Genomic DNA, 20,815 nt, shown 5'->3' with positions numbered 1-20,815 from the left:
TTCTGTAATTACCTGTAGATACATCTTGTTACTCCCTGTATAAATACGTAGTTTTGTCCTTAAAATGCTCAGCTCTGCAAGTCTTCTGAGACAGAATTGCCTGGATTTATCATGAGACTGGACAGATAAAATGCTTTCAAAATTAAAACACGAAGAATTAAAATTATGTGATTACCCTAGGAAATTGAAAAATAAAAAGAAAATATCTGAAGTAGGAATGAAATTTTAGTTCACTTCTGGAAAAAAAAAGTTAGTGCATTACTTTAGTGTCCCTGTTCCCTCCTCTTCCCTGCAGTGCGTTATCATTGATCATATATACTTTCAATGAAAAATAACTGGCAGCTGAGTGACACAAAGAGCTCAAAAAATAATTTGGATTAGATTTCACTGATCATTTTGATCAATATCGAAGTCTGAAATGAAGGCAGGTTGAGCTTTCACAGAATTTCCTGCGGAGATAATCAAGGTTAAAGGAGACTCTTGAGTTCTTGAAGAGATTCTTTAAAATGTTTAGGATGTTCTGACTGCTCTGTTACTGTTGGCCCTTCTTTATTCCACTTCTGTTAACATGAAGATGGATGAGTATTTGTTCCTGGTGGTGAAAAGCATCACAAAGGCTTTGGTGAATGTGTAGCAGTGGGATCGGTCTGAATGTAAGAGTTTGAGATGGCCATCTTCAAACCTTTTACTGTGTTTGTCAGTTGATGCTATCCAGTTCCATGAAGAGAGAGGACTTGGGGTCTGGTTGTTCACATGGTAAGCACAGCAAAACTGAAACTTCAGTGTCTTCATAAAAGACACTGAATGCAATTTCTCATGGCTTTTCAATACTGAAGCACTACTTTGAATGATGGGGAAGAGCGAATGTATTAATAAAAAAGCAACCTAAAGTGAAGGCAGGACGGAATTGCCTCCCTCCAGTATGTTCTGAAATGGTTCGTGCTGTAAAGGTTCATGGTCCGAGCAAGTTTTTCTTTACCAGCGATAGCTTGTGCTTTTGTTCTTTGTGGAGTGTGCACTTGGAGTAGGTTGGAGCAATTCAGATATCTTTATCCTTAGCAGCAAACGAACAAACACCTTCTCCGAGGGCAGTAGGATGGAGTGTATGTTCTGCTAGAATGGAGGGCCAAGGCAGTAATTTGCGCCCAGTCCAAAAGCAGGGTATATTTGGGGAAAAAACAATGAAAGTGCTCTTGTATTTTGTCTTCCAACTACACAGTTCGGGCAGTTTAAAAAGACCCAAAGCATTCCCTGTGTGCTGTGCTCTGATTGTGAGCAAGGTGGCTAGACTGTCTGGTTTCAGTTAATGAGTGGAACCCCTGAAAAAATAATGATGGATAATGTTCAGCTCTTGGAACAACTTATCAGTGTCAATATTGTTGAGAACTTTGCATATTGAAGGAAGACAGCCAGTTGAGCTCAATCTCACCCTGTGTAAATTGCTTCTCATATATGGGTCTCTTCCCTGCTCCCTGCACCCACCCTCCCTACCCCCACCCCCATTTGTTGGAGAGGACAGTCCAAATATTGAACAACTGTAGAGCTAGCTCTCTTCAGCCAAAATCCTTGCTTCTGTGGATGTCAGTGATAGAGCTTTTGTTAACCACAGATTCTCGTTGCAGCTCACATCCGTTACCTGCAGACCCAGCCCTGTGTGTGCGGTATGTGGTGAAATTGGAGATGTGAATTAGTGGCAGTTCTGACTGCATGGTTTTGTCTGCAATAAGAAATTGGTATGAGTGGTTGCCAGAACTGCTCTTTGTGTGTGAAGATAACAATTTTGTGTGTGGTTTCATGAAAATATAGTCAGACGCTTAAAAAAAGACTGGCTGCTCAGGGATCACCTTTGCCTTTGCTTGGCGTGGCTCTGGAGGAGTGAAGGAAAGGCATGACGGATGCAGGACCTTAGGGACAGTAAATACTGTGGTCAGCTCTTCTGTCACTGCACAGTCCACAGCAACTTCCTGTTTGGTAAGTTGAACTTTGCTCATCCCAAGTTTTGCTGTGATTTGGGCTCTCTGGGGAAGGATAACTGGCTCACAGGGAATTAAATTAGGTTTTTTGGAGAAGCTTTGTTCAGCAGATGTGTGAGAAGTTTCAGTTACAATGAGGTAACTCCACCTACCCCAACAAAACCCTTGTTTGATTGGAAAATTGCTAGCCAGCACGGTTTATTCTCTGCCAGTTCTTAATGCATACAGGATGGTTAGAGCAAATTAAGATACTGAGAATTTGGCTTGCTTACTGTGGTAACTGTTAACTGGCACCGTTCCTTCGATAGTGCGTGCATGCAATATATAGGGATTTGTAAGTGCTATTGTAATGTTGCTACTTAACAGCAGTGGGAAGAGAGATTTAGCAGTTGGGACAATTTTAAAGTTCCCATAAAAACATGCTTTTCTGTGTACTTGTGGGCTGACCCTGGCTGGATGCCAGGTGCCCGCTCTGTCACTGCCCTCATCAGGGGGAGACAAAACACAGTGAAAGGCTCATGGGTGAAGATGAGGATGAGGAGGTCACCCAGCAATTAGCATCACAGGCAAAGCAGACTCAGCTTGGTGAAATTGGCTTAATTTATTACCAATCAAATCGGAGTAGGATAATGACAAATAAACACTAGATTTTAAAACACCTTCCTCCCGTCTCCCCCTTCTTCCCAGGCTTCACTTTGTTCCCGATCTTCTCTACCTCCTCCCGCTGGGTGGCACAGGGGGATGGGGAACGGGGGCTGTGGTCAGCTCCTCACACGGTGTCTCAGTTGCTCCTTCCTCCTCAGTGGGAGGACTCCTCGCACTCTCCCCCGGCTCCAGCGTGGGATCCCTCCCACGGGACACAGTCCTCCATGAACTGCTCCGATGTGAGCCCTCCCCGTGGGCTACAGTTCTTCACTAACTGCTCCAGCGTGGGTCCCTTCCACGGGGCCACAGGCCCTGCCAGGAGCCGGCTCCAGCGACCTCCTTTGGGCATCCCCCTGCTCCGATGTGGGGTCCTCCACCGGCTGCGGGTGGGGATCTGCTCCACTTGTAACCTCCATGGGCTGCGGGGCACAGCATGCCTTGCCATGGTCTTCACCATGGGCTGCCAGGGAATCTCTGGTCCAGTGCCTGGAGCCCCTCCTTGCCCTCCTTCTGCACTGGCCTGGGGGTCTGCAGGGCTGTTCCTCTCACATATTCTCACTCCTCTCTCCCAGCTGCAATTGCTGTTGCTCAGCTTTTTTCCCCCTTCTTAAATTATCCCAAAGGTGCTGCCACCGTTGCTGATGAGCTCGGCCTGGGCCAGTGGCAGGTCCATCTTGGAGCCAGCTGGCATTGGCTCTGTTGGACATGGGGGAAGCTTCTGGCAGCTTCTCATGGAAGTCACCCCTGTAGCTGCCCAGCTGCCAAATCCTTGCCATGCAAACCCAATACAGCACTTAATCTGAAACACATAGGTATCCGTGCTTGCTCAAGAAAAGTGGGTATGGCGTCCTTTAGGACACTGACAATTTCAACAGGTAGAGCCTTGCTGGTAACTGCAAATGAGATCTTAATTTGACGCTCTTGAACACTAGGTTCCATGGAGCGGATGGTATGTTACTTTATCCTACAAAGCTGTGTTAAATATCCCTTTGCAGAAATTCCAGACAGGTGCAAAGTAAAGGTCTGTCGTGTGCTGTAGTTTTTATCAGTTCATGGATTCTGGGATGCCAAAGGTTGCCTCTAGTGAACAGGCAAAAAGAGATGAGCTGAGAAATGCTCGAGTATATATATGTGCTGCACAGTGTAACTGATTATACCTGTTTCTGAGAAAAGTACCTTCAAAATAAAGCATACATGTATTTTTTTCAAAATGTTCCTCAACAGTTGAACAAAATACCTGATTTTTATTCTGTTGATAAAATTACTCTATGTGCTGTCCACATGTTGTGTTCATTTCCATGGCTAGTCAGACAGCTTGCTTTATCAGGGTTCCCCTTGTCAAGTAAAGAAATCTGTAGTTTTTTTAAAAAGCCCCTTATATGCCTGGCTAAACAAGGACCTCAGTTTGTGCATGTCAGCCAAAACTTCATATGCTATTGATCTTCAGAAGCAGCAAAGTTCTCTGGCATTTGCTCTTGACTGTTGGGGTGGGCGTGGGAGGGGAGGCTGCTTGAGGTGCCTTTCCATATTTTTAGCAGTACTCAATCTGCACTGATTGACTGTACTTTTACAATTAATTTTGATGTACCTGGGTAGCGTGGGTTTCAGCTGAGAAGAATAACCTGTTTCTTGGGGTTTTTTTCCTCTAAAAAAAGTGCATTTCTAAGTCCAGTAAATACTGTAACAGCCACTTATTTTAAAGTGTAATAGCAATTGGGCTGAAGGACTGTATGAACAATAAGTAATTACAGGTAAGTTATTCATATGCTTTTGTTGTTGTTTCCAAGAATACCTTTTGTTGACATAGAAAATCAACATTTTCCATGGGGGAGGAGAGGAAGGCTAGCGTTTGTTGTATATCTGGGAATACCAAAATGTCAGTGGTATTGCTTCTAGTGTAGTGTGTGACTCTGTGGGTACTGTTAGCATGGGAGTACCGCTGGGCCTGTGTCTGTTTATAGTGGGTATACATTAGGTCATTTTAATAGAGGAACTTGTAAGCATTTTTTAGAGTTTTGTACATAACATTTTTTCTCTGTGTGTGTACAAATATATGTAAAAATAATTTAAAATACTGTTCAGGGAAAAGCTTGTATCTCCTTCAAAAGACCTAGGTGTGGTGACTTGGTCTTAGAAAATGAAAGGCTGCATTTAATTTCAGTGTTCAGTTTTGGAAGGTTCAGACTACTGTGGCACATTTAAATCAAGTACTTCAAATGCCACTGCCCAGAGGCTCCTTCTCTAGGTCTGCAGCCAGTGGCGGGGGGGCTCTGCTGTATGGCCTGTGGGACCAGCAAGCAGCTGGTTCAAGTCTGCATAGCTCCTTGAATTCAAAGGAGTTGCTCCAGCTTGTATTTGCTGAGAATGAGCCCTGCACATCTAGCAAAAGAAAACTGGTTCTTCCAAGATGTTTGAGCAAGAAGGAAAGGCGGTGTGGAGTTAGAACACTCAATAGAAAGAAGGCTGAAATGTGAGTAGCTCTGGGACTTTCTTTGAAATTGAAATTTATTCCATGATTGTGAGAATTTACTATTAACAAATTACACTGTACCAGTCTTCTGGTAGAAGCTTGATTCCTTGTGAAAATCTTGTTTCTTAACAACTGAAACAAGTGTGAACTTAAATACCTTCTGACATTCACTTTTGTGCCTCTGCTCTTACAGTTCAGAGAAACTACTGCGATTGGGGTACACTGCTACATTACATACGTTGCTCTTTGTATTCCCATGCTGTGCTCTTCTGGCAGTTCACATCTGGGCAACCTCAAAGCAAATCAACTGACACTGACTCTTGGCATGCCATTCTGAGCAGAAGTAGGAGCCAATGTAAATGACTTTTAAAGACTCAAGCCCTTGGCAAGAATGACTTAGAGGATTAATACCTAGTTTGTAAAAACTGAAAGTTAACCTTTTTTTTGTTTTGCAGGGAGGTCATGCAAATGCAGAATTTGAGTAGGTTGTATTTTATATTTCACGGTTCTCTATCAGTATGTTTTGGCAAGATTCCTTCAGGTGCTTGAGGAGGAGCAAGATGCTAATGTTTATTTTGGCAGGCATTGCTGTGAAAAACGAGTTTTCTCCATCTAGACTTTTATTTCCAGATCCCTCATCCCTTCCTCCTGCATATCAGAGAGGACTGCATTACTGGCCGTGTAGCTGAATCCAGCTATTCTGAATTGGGCTCAGATCTACTAGTGAGATATATGTAGTAAACCCAGGAATTTCGGAGATCTTCAGTTTATGCGGACTCAGTGATGCTCTTCAGCTGTTCCTCTAGGATGCCAGCCAGCAGAACATAGGCTCTAGGTTCTGAGCAGTGATTCTGTGGCAGAATGGGAAGGTTATGGAGCCCCTGGGTGCAGTCCCTAAAGTGGAGAGCACTGGGAGCCAAGCAAGCTGCTACTTCATCCTGAGCAGCCACTGGCAGTTGTAATATTCATGGAGTGGTGCTGGGATTCTTGCCTTTGGACCTTTGGAGTGGGGAAATGCCTTTGCTGGCTCTTAACTGATTCTCTCATCTCTCATCATTCTTAACTGATCACTCATCCTAAGCTCCTTGCCACCCTAGAGTAGTTAACTACCATCCTGTACTCAGTAAACGGGTCATAATAGGCCATATGAAATTAGTCTGGATATTTGTACTGTGTGTATTTTTAATGCACAGGTGCAGAATGTGAGGTAGTGAATCCAAGATCTTTTTATGGATGGAAGCCCAGTAGCCATCAAAGGAAGGAGTAGTGATCATATTTCATGGAAGCAAATAATTGTTTACTAACTGTGTTAAGTACAGAAGGTGACTGCTGGTGTAAGAATGTATGTGTATTGCTGTGGAATACATGTATATATCATTAGAAGTAAACCAACTTTATTCCAATAAGAGCGTTGCTGGACAGGGGAAGTTAATGTGTTTTCTAGTGAAACCTAATGATGCTGTGATGAATCTTTAACAGGCAGTAAAAAAATGGGTGCATATTTATACCTTGGCTCGCAGGTTGTTGCAGAACAACTTAGTGGAAGTAGCGTTTCTGGATATGTGTATGTGCCTGCCTATATATGTGTGTATATGTATATATAAATCAGCAGTTACAGAATATCTACTTTGTACTGGTACCCATCTGTTGCAACATGCATACATTGCTCTACAGAGGACTCGCATGTGTCCCCTTCCATGGCCTGATTCTTCATTCCAGTAATTTGCTGTAATTAATGCAGAGCTGGCCTTTCTCTGTACTTTCTTAGGGCATTTTTAAAATTGGTCTCCATTGCTCACATGCAGGGTGGTGTTAATGACCTAAATACAAGCAACTGTTTGGGATTCTTCTCAGCCCAAGGTATATTCTACAAAGTTAGCAGATTCTTGAACTCACACGTCTGGGATGGGAACTCTGGCAGGAACTATCACATGGTGTCAGTCACTTGGCATGAGTGAACATCAGCTAGTACAGTGACGCTCACTGATCTCTTGGGGAAGCCACACTGAACCATGTGTTAAAGAAGAGCTTAGCCTGGATAGGGCAGACCCAGCGTTTAAAGGCTACAGCAAGAGGGTTTGCAAGGAGCGTTTGCTGTAATAGCAAGGGTGTGGTGTTGTCTGTGGACCAGTGATAGGAGGTACAGCCAGAATCTTTTGTGATGTCCATATCAAAAGATATGGTTATATTGTTGAATGCTTGTAAACTGGATAAAATATTAATGGAGTTTGGGAAAGGTGCTGGTCAAGTAGCTTTCTTCTGACCTGCTCTCAAACTGACCTTGATAAAGCTGGAACGTACTTCTGCAGGACTGTCTTATAGCAGGGGCTGCAGCACCAGCTGCCTGGAGGATCTGAGGATCTATTACACGCCACAGTGTGCTCTTCCCAGCGTGAAAGCACAGATGCCTGTGGAGCCTACAGGTCTGGCTTCGCTTATGCCCTGGGACTGGGAGGGAAGTGAGCTAGCTGACAGGCGAGCAGCACAGGCTGTCTCTGGGTTATATTAATAGCACCATCTGTGCTTAGGAAGAGGAGAGCACTGGATCAAAGAGCAAATCAGAATGAGGAACAGGACTTACTGGTGCCTAACCATCTTGTTGTGATATGCTTGGACGTAGCAGTGTTCCTGTGATACCTGCTCAGAACCACTCCTACACATGGCAGATATCTGAGGACGGGAGACAGGCTTCAAGGTATGGTGACCCAGGTGCTAGGGGCTGTCCTTCCTCTCATGTCCCACTCTCACCTCTGTCCCTTTTCTCTTTGTAGCGGATGGGTCCATGGTGTCTCAGGTATGGACTTTATAGCGTTAAATAACATGACTAAGTTCCTGATCTGCCATTGTGTGTTTTCTGAACTTCTATGCCTTACTGCCTGTTTTCAAGCAAGCAGCCTGCAAGGCTGTAGATCTCCAAGACATCTGCTTCTTTCTCAGATTGTTGTTTCAGTCATTTCAGAAATCCTCAGGGAGGAGGTGATAAACAATGGGGAAGCATAAGCCTCTTTTCTATAGGAATCCAGACCCACATGTGGAATCAGTGAGACGTTTTATTTCCTGCATCCTGTGTCAGGCGCTGCAGCCAGTAGCTTTTCAGACTGAGCGTGGTGACTGTCGGGGAACCAGACTGCATGAGCTGAGCAGAAGGGGAACGCAGAGGCAACAGCCACGTTCTGTGGTTGAGACAGGCGTGACCAGGGGATGGCAGTGGGACTTGGCTCTGCAAATGAGGAATATTCGGGAATGTGTGTGCACTCACTTAATGTATGTTTGTTGCATGCATTTAAAGAAAAGGATAATAAAGGCCTCAGATCATCAAACTTGCCCAGAGGTACTTGACTAGCTGAAGGGACTAATCTCAAACTTCTGAAAACCAGGGGATACAAAATGATGGTGTGTACCCTTTCTGGATACGATCTTTAGAAAGGCATAAAGCAGTACTGGAAAAATAGTGGTTCTATATTAATCACACTTTACGTTGTTTTTACTAAGATGACACAGAAGGCTAAAAGGACAGCTGGGATAACACTGGTTAATGGCTTAGATGCTCTTGATAATGACTGTGCTTATGCATTTATTTTTTAAGTATTATATTATCTTTAGACACTAGGCTACAGCAAATAGAAAATCATACCTGTTGCTAATTTCAAAGTAGTCAAGACAAGTGTCTAAATCTTACACTATCTCTAGTAGTTTTGCAACCACACTGGCAGGGCTTTGTGCTTCATTTTTGTAACTAATAATGAAATACACACTAATGTTTGGCCTTTGACCTAATGAGGTAATTTTTTCTTCTGCTATTTAAATAAAACCTGAGTAAAGACCAGAAGAATTCCTTTCTGAAATACCTGAATTTTGGAATTGCATTCTTGCAGTTCTGTCAGTCTTTCTGATACAGTAATGTTAACTTAAAACTGCATCACAAAAGGTGTGTTCATCCTAGCCTTTATCTGCAGTTCTCTGGTAGCATCTCTTCATAATGAAAGTTAAGGTCAAATGCGAAACAAAGGCCATGTGTCTCTGATTCTGCTGGTTTTGTCATTACCTAGGGCCTGTGGAAGTCTGCAGGCAAGACAGTGTAATATAATACAAGTGGATAGATAGGAGTCCCATTTAAAAATGAGATGTGATTCTGTAGAGGAAGCAGAAGTGTAGAAGATGAAAGCATAGTGCAGGCTGCTACAATCTCAGTAGATTCTGTCCTGGTCTAACCCCGGCCACAGCCAAGCCCCACGCAGCCGCTCGCTCATCCCCCCTTGGTGGGGCGGGGGAGAGGATCGGAGGGGTCAGAGCGAGGGAACTCCTGGGCTGAGATGAAGACAGTTTAACAGGTAAAGCGAAAGCCGCGCGCGCCAGCAAAGCAAAACGCGGAATTCGTTGCCCACTCCCCACGGGCAGGCAGGTGCTCAGCCATCCCCAGCACAGCAGGGCTCCGTCACGCCCGTGGCTTGGGAAGACAAACGCCGTCACTCGGAGCGTCCCCCCTTCCTCCTCCTTCCCCCAGCTCCTGTGCTGAGCATGGCGTTCTGTGGTCTGGAATATCCCTTTGGCCAGTTGGGGCCAGCTGTCCTGGCAGTGTCCGCCCACCCCCCGACTAACTCCCTGTGCCCCCCCACCCCCCCCAACTAACTCCCTGTGCCCCCCAGCATGCTCACTGGTGGGATGGGGTGAGAAGCAGAAAAGCCCTTGGCTCTCTGCAAGCACTACGCGGCAGTAACTAAAACATCCCTGTGTTACCAATACTGTTTTTAACCCAAATCCAAAACTTAGCCCATGCTAGCTGCTACAAAGAAAAAGAACTGTGTCCCAGCCAAAACCAGCATAGATGCTTAGCATTTACATCATATTTTGTGAAGTTGGCTCTAAAATTGTGATTGCTTTGTTCAGCCCTTAGCTTGCATGCTTGCTTTTTGGAGCTGGGGTATTTTGACTGAACTGCTTGGAAATGAGTAAATGGTCCTTCATTTAAATAAAATAACCTGCATTTCAGCATTGATCTACTTTATGAATATATTCAAAGGGATGAAATCATAAACTCCAGTTGCTCTGTTAACAGTGAAAGCTTACTCAGTGACTGATTATGTACAACCCAAAAGTACCTTGGTAGATGGCTTTTTGGGGTTGCTGTGTGAAACTTTTTCAAAGTTACCGATGGGATATTTGAAAGAAATTAGCATGGTGAAAGGAAGGGCTGGGTGGTTAGCACAAGGAGCAGCAGCAGATGACTGCAGAAGCAGACAGGGATAAGAGAGGCATTGGCAAGGGTCAAGTCAGTTAGACCTGGGATTGCTGTTGTGCTGAGGTGGGGGCTGGGGGGAGCATTATAAAAGGAAGCAGCTGCAGTGGGCAGACGAGGAAATAAATGATTTTTGGAGTGTAGGAAACTACTCATCCTTAAACCTACAGATGGATAGGAAACCCTTCCAACACTGGATTACTCTGCTGTTTTGTGGGCAATTTTCTATTCCCCATTGCCAAAGGTAAGTTGTTTCTTTAGGTGTCAGAAATGGTGGAACGGGTGTCACACACCATCGTCTTTGCTCTGACAGAGCTTATCACCACCGCATTTTCACAGATTGTGTCTTTCTGGCAACATTTATGTTCTCTTCCCCTCTCTGTGTATTTGCAAGGAGATTTTTGTTTTGTTGGAGGGGAGCTTGTTTCTTCTTTTTCTGATATTGTCTCTGTGCCTGAAATTTGAGTGTGCCAGGTGGTAATTGCCAGGTTTTGCAGTAGGGGCAGGGCATAGGCTTGGTCTTGTGCTCTGATGCTTGAGATGAGGGCAGTCCCACCCATGCAAGGTGTTGTATAAAATGGAGTGTTTGTCAGCTTTACTTGAAGGCATGTGTAGCTGGAAGCTGTGAGCTGAACACTTCCCAAAGTGCTACTAGTGGAAAGACGGCAGGTTGTCCTTGGAAGCTGAATACAGCAGCAGTGGTTTTTCAGAGCTGCTGGAAGGCAGAAAGGAAACTTCTGTAAAGGCTGGGCAAGCAGCCACTTACTTAAGGCTGTGACAGGTGAGCTCTGTCATATTTTGCTGTGGTGGTTAAAGGCTGTTCCTAACTGTCCGCCCTGCAGGAGCTGGCTGCTTGCAAGTGAGGTCAGTAGGACAGCATGCGCCAGCACCTTAGCTGCCTGTGTTCAGTTTCATGTTGGCTTAAACCTGTGCAGGGCAATAGGAATTGCTTCGTTTTGTAGGGAGGAAAAGTAAGGCTCTGCCAAACTTAATCCAGTCTTCTCTGCAGTATTCCTTTGAATGCTTCGTTTCACAGGGCAAGTAAAATGTCTCATTTGGACGTGTGTAATACGTATAGAAGTAACAGCCTTCTGTCAGTATTTGAGGTCAGGATGTAACAAGCAATGGAGAGTGATCTATTCAGGTAATGCATTTGGAAATTGCTATCAGAAATTGATGACCTGTTTATATAAGGGATTCTGTAGGAGGTGGGTTTTTTCTTCCATTCCGTTTTTGTGGAACTTTTGTTATTATAACATGCAGTGACATTTCAAGAGCACACATTACAAGCAAGAGATGTGGAGAAAGACAAAGCATGTAAGCTGACATTCAAGCTGAGAACCTCTGATACGCAGTATGTTTTGTTCATTGTAAGTTTAGTGTGTATGTTAACTTAACCTTAGCCACTGCAGAAAATCTTCTGCAGAAGATCTTTCTCCAAACTTTCTTTTGTGGGCAAGCTGGTAGTGACATGCAAAGCACTGTTCTCCCCTGGATTTAGGGGGCTTTAGGGCTCAGTTGTGGGCTGTACTCTGATATTCCACAGCTCAGGCAGAAAGAAGCTTCCCTGAAGAGTTCAGGATGAGAACACAGTAGCTAATTGAGATTCAAGCCTGGAGCTAAAGCTTCTAAACTTTCATGGGACTATTTCGTTCATAAAATTATTCGTGTGCTATAATCCTTTGTCGCAGGATTAGAAATGAAGTAATTGTTCAATATAGAGATTAAAAGATCATCAGAGGAAAAATACCAGCAAATTCAATAAATCAGTCTGTGCTAAAATGAGAAAATTGAATTGATTAGCTATTAAGTATAGCCATAAAAGATATTTTTTAATATTAGTGCTACACTGACATTTTCCTTTTAACATATCATTTGTATTTTATGTAACAAGCAGTGCTGGATGGAGTTATATAAATGAGCATGTGTTTTATGCAGGTTATTTCAATTATCTGTCCTTGGAGAAAGTGAATAAAAAAGGCTTCAGCTCTGTTTCTAGCATCTTCATTTTGACAGGTGTAATATTCATATTAATGAAGATTTTGAAGTGTAGAGGAATGAGTCCATTTATAAAAGCTGGTGTCCTCTTAGATCTTGATCTTAAAAAGGGGGGGGGGGGGGGGGGAGATGAAAGAGAGAAACTGAGGGTATGTTTTGTGTGGCTTGCCAAGTCTTCTTGAAATGGCTTGCAGTTGCAAGTTAGCTGAATCAGCACCACAGTCATCAGTGGAAGGCTGTAATCATAGCAATACCTGGAGCGTGCAGCAAAGAAGAGGCAAGTCAAATCTGGCAAGGTGTTGTATGAAGTTTTTATGTCTGGTTTTTAATGGAGTCAGGGTGTTGCTACAAAGAGTAAATTTTGTGAAGTGCTGTAGTAGGATTTAATCAGCAAATTTAATTTAAATTTGAAGAATTATTTAGCTATGAAGCAGCATAAATTGGGAGGTGTGGGGCTTTCACAAAGTACAATTATTGGGATTAATTTGCTTCATACAAGATGCAGTTTTTTGGGCACAAAATTAGTAGAATACATGCTGAAAAAGCAGAACCTGAAGATTTCAGGTTACAGATATTTTCCCATTATTTCTTGGTTTTATAGATTAATAGACTTCTAAGGCTAGAAGGGTTTGTTAGCTATAATCCTTATTGTACTTGTTTCTGTGCTGTGTGTTGGTTCCTCTAGAACAGATTTTTTCCTATTTTTTTGTTAATGTTGTTTTAAGATGTTGGATCAGATTAAGCATGTTTAAATTGGCATGTGAGAGGGCAGGCTTCCGTCAGTTGTCTGTAACATAACAAAAGCTGCTAGATAGTAGATATAAGGGTGAACTAGTGAAATTATTCCTTAATGTATTTTTAAGTAGACAATAGTATCAATCCAGAATGGTTTTTATGTCACTGGGTAGAAGGCATGCTTTTCTGAAAAGCAGTAAGAGAGATGAAGACTTAAAGAGTAATTTTAGAGCCAAGTTTTCCAGTCTGCATGGGAAATTTGATGACCTATATCTCATGTTCTGTGCCTGTTCGGCATGAGAAATAGCTGACAGCAAAAGACAAGAAGTACATTAAAAAAATGTTATACAGGGACTACAGTCATTTCTCAGTGTTTTCCTTTAGCTGTTGGAACACACTAAATACTGGAAATGGATTTGCCCCGAGCTTATGTTCTGTATGATCTTGCTGCCTGCTCTGTCCAGACATTTTTTACTCTGCTTTTAGCACTTGGGTGGGTTTGACAGAAACTAATTTGATTGATCTCTTTCATCCTTATTTAAGGAGGGGCAGGGAAGGGAACCTTCTGCTCTGAGATACCAGCAGACAGTAAGGCATTCAGAGTGACAGTGGCCCCATTGCCAGGAAGAAGTTTTACTGGACCTGGTGAGGCTCTAGCTCAGTGTCTTGGCAAAGTGGTCGAACCACTGACTAATGACAGATACAAGGTATGAGTTTTAATAGCGAGTATCTGTTCATGTATAGTAAAATAGAGGTGGCGGGGGAACCTTACTCATGTCAAGTGTTGCGGTTTGTTTTTTTATTTTTGTAATGACTGATAATGGAATGGGTTACTTTTTTCTTCTGGCACCTTATTGTTGAGGGTTTCCATCATTCAGTGTCAGGTCTTCATCAGATCAAAACTCATTCATTCCTTTTTCTTCCTCCTACCGTCTCTTCCCCGTTTACCATAAACAAAGTCACATTATTTTTAAAAACGTGCTTCCTTGAATGTTGTCTCTTTAATTAGAAAATGGATGCATATGAAAATTAATAACAAGATTTAAATGCTGTCAGTGGATACTGTAATAAAGCGCTTAGTTTCTGGAGTTTGGACTCCAGTGAAGTGCTATGTTTCAAAGTAGGAGTTAAGGGAGGATTGTTTAAGTGCATTAAAAGAGATTTAGAAGGATTATGAGAACTCTTGTATCAGTCCACATAACAAAGGCTCTAATGGGGAAAAGGAGGAAGTGTTTCAACTTGAGACTTGGACAGAATTAAGATCTCATTCTCATTTATGTACATCTATACCTTCTCATCAGTTAAAATTAACTAATAGAGTTAAATTTGGGGACAAACCAAGGTTTTATTCCATTTCACTTAGTCTTTGCTGTAATTCTTTGTGTGACTTAATTTTAAAATTAAGCCCTGATCCTTACTGAAATCTTAAGGCAGTAGGATTAGGCAACTAGACTCCCTCCATTGTGTTAACTCTTCATCATGTGGTACAGTGTCTCTCACTTACCCAGCCATGTACTGGAAATAGAAAGCATATTGCAGGTTTCTTAATCACATGCAAATTCCATTCATGTGCACAAGTTTTCAGAGCAGACTTGGGAGATTTAGCCGTACGGACCCCACTAGTTTCAGTAGGAGCTTTGTGCTAAATCCTCTGAATTAGTTTTGAAAAAAAAGCCCAAAACAAACAAAAAACCAAGCCATGCAGCACTTGTCAGCCTAACTTCCTGTCACATCTAGCTACTTTTTAAGACACAATCTCCAGCCAAATTTTCTGGAAAAAATTGATGTCACTGGAATGAGAAAACAGGACCTGCTGAGTTCATCTCGGGTATTTCTCTGCTTTAAAGCCTCAGAGTTACCAAGCAGTAATGAATAGGGTCCAAGAGGCATGGCTGGAAGAAGCATTGATACCCCTTGTATCCAGATTTGTAACTATCAGGCATTTTTTAAATGTGTTTGCAGAACCAATCATGGGACAGTATGGAATTTGGACGAGCTTTGCTTTTTGGCAAGATTGAGCACTGCTGTGCAAGGCATTAAGTGTTCTCACATTTCTTTAATGCTTATACGTAAGCACATGCAATTAGTGTTTATAGATCTAGCTGTGCCAGCTTGGGATTAAAACCTCCAAATGAATCTCTTTTGTGGTTTTTTTTCTCCTTTCACAGACAATATTCTTGCCTGAAGAGAGATGGCAGAAATCAATTCTCCTGTAAATATCAAGGAAAAGGTAGGTCCGAGTAACAGTACAGTGCAAACCAAAATGATATTTGCATACGTATTTCATCCCTGCTCCTTCAAACACTGTTTACGTACTTAACTTTAATATCCATTGACTCTGTGCATAAAGTACACAGGCAGGTATTGATAGGATTAGTGTATTAATCTTGGTTTATGAGAAAACGTTTTTGCTTTTCTGCCAAGAGACAATGTTTTGTCAGATAGGCTTCTCTTACTCCTTTGTGATTCTGGTATGCACTGACGCTGTGGGGAATAGCACTTTGTGATGTTTGCTGCTGTACAAAACACAACCTTTGAAGAACACACCCTTTAGAAGATAGTTTTTCTGACCAAAAAGTCATACTTTTACTACTTAAAGGCAATTCCTAAAATTACAGATCCTGAAAAGAGTAGATTTCCCCGCCCACACACCCCACCCCACCCTATGTAAGTAGTTCTGGTTTTAACTGTATTCTATGTGCTTCAGTATGTCCTCTCCATATTCTGGCTAGTGCTAGAGCCTCATCACTCTTTCAGGAGCAGTAAAGGACCTAAAGCTAATTAGTGTACAAATACGAGGTAGGCCAGGAGATGTTTTGTGACTCCCAGCAGGCAGGTTGTGAGAAGACAGTCTAACCCATAGATAGTCCCCACCAACATAAGTAGGAAACCAGGACATCTGTCAAAGAATAGGAAAAAAGGAGAGGGAGGTGGGAAGACTAGGGGTATAACATTATAGGGTTGTATTTTAAAAGAAGCCAAGATTTTGAGAATTCACCTGAATTGTCGTCTTTTATAAAATCAGCTTTTGTTCTATTTCATGTCTGGAAAGAAAGATGGAGCTTTGCATTTAGGAAGTTCAGAAGAGGCTAATAGGTTTCTTGATTTACAGCTTTATTAAGCCCAATGTGTCTCTCTAATACAGATTTTAAGACTGTGTGTAAATGTTCCAGGCCAGAATCCAGTTCTGTCAGTGAGCCCAGATTTGTCCAGGTATTGGTGAAAAGTTTATTACGCCCATTCACTTCTTGAAAGATATGCAAGGAGAAAGATTAAATATCAAGGGTAATACAGAACAGCGAGGGTATTGTGAAACCAAGAAATGTAGTCATCTGCCGTTGTATCATAAGACCTACCTGTGGCATGTGACACGTCCTGCAGGGCAGCAGGCATGTGAAATACTCTCTTCTCTAAGCTCTCTTAAGTCACTAGAAAGGAAAAGAATAAAAATGTGTGTATGATTCCGTGGATTAACTCTTTTCCTGAGCTGACGGAAAAATATATTCATTGGAAAAACATTTGCCTAATTTCAGTTTTGCAATTAGATTGACTGATAACAAGGGAAAAAAAATCCTTTGGCCTGAGGAATATGTGCAAGATACTGTAAATACAACTTCGCAATTCAGCAAAGTCCCAAGAAATGATAGAGAATTAAGATGTAATGTAACATACCACAGCGTGACAGAGAAAAGAAATAGAAGTCCATCAGATTTTTAGTTAACTTGCTGTTCTGCTTCTGAGTTCACAAATAATGAACTTTTCAGTCAGGTAATATATTTTTTAGAACTGATCATGACTACTTGTTAAAGGCTTAGACATCGCCTTTGGTTTATAAAGGACTTGATGAACTACTGAACCTGAAACTGGGCTTCCTCAAGTTTCAGTTTGCTAATGATGTTTCCTGAAAGAACAAAGATTACCTGTCCACCAATACATGAATGAAGCTGCTGAGGAAGCACCATAGCAAGTGATGGTTATACTTAGGAGTTCAAGTGGCAGCGAGTTCCTGTTCAGACTGTTGTGTCCGTCTTTTGCTGCTTACTCTGTCTTCGCTTTCAACAGCATGTAGAATTTTTTGCTTTATATCCACTGGCCACCTGCTCTTTGAGTATGTTTTCCTCATATTTGTTTTAACTCCTGAATCACTCGATGATCTTTAGGACTTGGCGTGTGTCAACACAAATCTGTATTTCAGTGATGAGTGTCTTCCTTAGTCTGTAATAACAGCACAGGGTTTAACTATTGAGTAGCATGAAGGATTTTGCAATAGAAAGGAGTGTCATCAAATTGTAACCCCTCATGCCGGAGCGCTGGAAGGTAAATTACAGTAACTCTCAAAATGCAGCTCAGTAAACCAGTTAAAGTTTTATTTACTGAGTAGTGTGATTTTTTTTATTATTAATTTAATCAGTTTTAGAAGTGCAGGACTTTATGAATCATCTGTTTGTCTTTCGCTGCTTCAGAAATGAAGAATGGCAACAGGACATTTAATCACAGTAGATATCTGCTTTTCCAAGTCTGGTATCTGCTGGGAGTATCTAAAGTCAGACGTTTATGATCATATGCATTTTAAGGCAGGAAAATAATTAGATCAATACACTCCATTTTAAATGGTTCCTCTCTTTATTCCTGTATCTTCCATCAGTACTCAGTGCCACTAAATCCCTATGCCAAAGAGAAAAATTAGGTTAACAGCAATTAACAATTTATTGCAAAATTACTGGCTTTTATTCTGGAAAACACAGACTAATAACCTACTAAATAAAGACTTAGTGACCGAACAGCATAAGCTTATTGAACTCTGCATACATCAGCCGAGAAGCTAGCATGCTCAGTTTGCCATTTCACCTGGACAAGTCTGTCTGGTTTTAAGAGGAGATTGTGGTGGCAAGAACTTCCATTTGACACCTTGTATTTGGTTTACCGTATGGTGGCTCTTTCTGTCAGCAGCAAACTGAATAATTCCAAAGCAACTGTAGCTTTAGAACCCTTTGGGTCATGCACTAGAAATCTGAGGAAAGGGTGGAACAGATACGTCCTGCTGAGTTGGCTTTAATTATATTTGCACATAGACTGCTAAAAAGTAAGGACTTCATTTGCATGTTTGAAAAATCAGACTTATTTACAGTGCCCTGGTAAGAGAGTCAAAATCAAATCCCTTCCTTGCTTAGAAAACAAAACAAAGATTTATATATCTAATTACTTTTGCTGAGCTCCACAAATCCATTGCTATCAACACAAATATAAGTAGACCTTGTTAAAAAGAACAGAACAGAATACAGCTCCTTCCCAGCTCTCCCTTTCTTCTACCTCAGTGCTTGCAGATCATAATATATTTAAGACTTTGATCCTGCTAGGACTTGAACAAAGCCAAAGCGAGCTGTACATCTGCACAGAAACACTTTGCTAAGCTTCTGCAAAAGTAGAACACAAGTTTCTCCTTAAATTGAGCATTATTTCCCTGTGCCAAAAATATGCTACGGAGCCCGTGAAGTGTTAGCATAATGTTGTGTTGGGTGGGTTGGTTGGTTGCTTGGTTTGTTTTTAATGGGGCCTTTTCCCATGTGCTCTCTATGATCGGCTTCTAGTTCACGGAAATAAGACCTCTACCACTGTTTTAAAGGTGATGTGAGGCTGAGGCAGACAATTTGAGCATTATGCTCACACACGGGCTCTGTAAGACCCTACCCCTAATTTGAGTCATGAGAGAATGCTACTGTGGTACTGATACTTGTGTAATTCATTCTTGGCATTTCAGCTAAAATAGTTCATAAAGTCAATAGGTTAAACATTCTGTTTTATGCCTCCCTCCACCCCTCCAAGAGATTTATATAAATGTTAGCCTGTGATGTCAGGAAGGCTAATGGAAGTTTCCATAGTTGGCAGAGGCTCCTGCAGCTGTGATACTCTTGTGGGGAGCCAGGGCTGTTCTGATTACCATATTTTCATGCATATATCCCACAGATTTTCTGGAATAACACAAGTTCTCCATTTCAGCAGCCACAAGGGTCGTTCCATACCTGCACAGCTGAAGATCACCATCAGGACCTCTCTCCCGATAACGCTTTCTGCCCTGACTCTTACTATAGTCGTCCTCCACAATGCCATTCACCCTCTTGCCTCTGCTGATACTCATCTCTGTGCCTGGAAATACAGTATAGCCAAGAACTTGTTTTCTAGTATCAGGATTTTCAGAGATTTGAGAGTTACACATAGTTCAGATCATAAACACAGTGGACTAAGGAACAAAATGTGCCAAATTCCTTGGCTTAAATCCAAAATAATTCTGTAAAATTAAAGGAAGTATTCAAGCATTAACCTAGTACATCACCAGAAGAAGCGCTGAGATTCTGAATGACAAGGCCTCCAAAGAAAAAGCAATTGGAGTGAGAAATACAAGCGATATATTGTCTCCTGCAACGATTAGACCCTCTTAGTTTAACAAGAGAAGGGTGAATATCAGGCACTCCCCAGGATAACCATTCAGCGCTGGCATGTGATTTTGATTTTGATCCAAAGAAATACCGGGAATTGTTCAGGCTTCAGGACTTGCTTGCCTGTCTTTTTTCTTTTTTTTTTTTTTTTAAGATGTGTGTCTAAACGTGTTTGAACAAGTAAGATCTGGTATCAGGTGGAATTAGCAAAGTACTTAATTCAGATTAAAATCCTTCTCTTGGGATTCTGTTAGGAGTGAAGTTCTGTTGAACTTGTCCTGAAAGGCTTGCTTTTTGATTTGTTGTTTCAGACATCAGAGCTGTAGGAGCAGATGGGCAGGTTTGTTCCATAAACTGCAAGAAGGAAATTTTATTCAGATGTGTTTTGGGGAGTTCACCATAACAGTGGTTTTCCTAAGTGATAGTCAGAATGCAAGGAAAAAGAGTAGGATTCATAGTGGAAGGAATGGTAGTAGTATATAAATTTAAAATCTTACGTTACAAAAGCAGATAATTTCCAATTGATGATTTCACTAGGTCTCCTTAAAGTTGACCTTTGTAGCTGTTCCTTGCCTGTGTGCTGAAATAGGTGGACTTAGTCCGAAGAGCAGCAGAGTTGATCAGAATGCACTTGTGTCACTTGATGAACCATTTAACTTGTACTGAAGATATTGTAGGTTCAGATCTGTAAATAGTACTGTCATTACTCAAGCAGAACAGTTCTTACTGAGCCAAACCTTTTAATATGTTCTTCCAGGATTTCTGAAATATCTGGTTTTTCCATGTAATTAGTTTGCAGATTTGGGGGACAGGGGTGATGTAGTAAGTCCATGATGATTGCCTAAAGTAGTTTACTGCAGCAGGTAGAATTTGTTTTGTGTTTATTGGGGATAAATGATCTGAAGGTATCGGTGTGACAGACAGGTCATGTAGTGGAAAGAGAGGTGAAGACATGATAAAAGGTGGTGTTACGCTCAAACAGGGTGTTAACAGCACTTGTTCAGTGTGTTGTGATGAACTCCGTTAGTAAAGCTTCTGGAAAAATGTCTGCAACTTAAGAAATTGGCTCTTAATGCAGCAAAGCCAAACTGTATTTATGAAATATGTTTGCGTAGGAGTTTTCAAACCCTTAAAAAAATTCTGTCGTGAAGTGTTTTTAAAATGCTTTTTCCTGGTTAATGTAGCCAGGATGTCTGCTAATGCTAAATTCCTAGATACAGAAACCAGCAGAGTTCTGCAGACAGCCCTCCTTCCCTTGCTTCTCCTGCAGGATCTGGGTCAGCCCCAGCTGGAGGTGTACTCTAGCTGAATGTGGCCTGCACTG

The 20,815-nt window shown here is 41.9% G+C and overlaps 1 protein-coding gene across 11 annotated transcripts in view; it reads left to right on the top strand.

Moving 5' to 3' along the window:
- Positions 1-20,815, top strand: part of SPATS2L (spermatogenesis associated serine rich 2 like) — a 151,292-nt gene that overhangs the window by 90,856 nt on the left and 39,621 nt on the right. For 8 of the 11 annotated variants that reach the window (XM_055718041.1, XM_055718040.1, XM_055718045.1 and 5 more), the window contains one exon: positions 15,226-15,287. In XM_055718041.1, coding sequence (XP_055574016.1) covers positions 15,249-15,287 — 39 coding nt within the window. In that variant the 5' untranslated portion in view covers positions 15,226-15,248. Of the gene's footprint in view, positions 1-13,600; positions 13,765-15,225; positions 15,288-20,815 lie in introns of all 11 variants that reach the window. The other 3 variants (XM_055718043.1, XM_027807112.2, XM_027807110.2) reach the window with 1 other exon arrangement.

The sequence above is a fragment of the Falco cherrug genome, chromosome 8 (genome assembly GCF_023634085.1).
Source record: "Falco cherrug isolate bFalChe1 chromosome 8, bFalChe1.pri, whole genome shotgun sequence".
NCBI classification, from domain to species: Eukaryota; Metazoa; Chordata; class Aves; order Falconiformes; family Falconidae; genus Falco; species Falco cherrug.
This window is presented reverse-complemented; position numbering and strand designations above follow the sequence as displayed.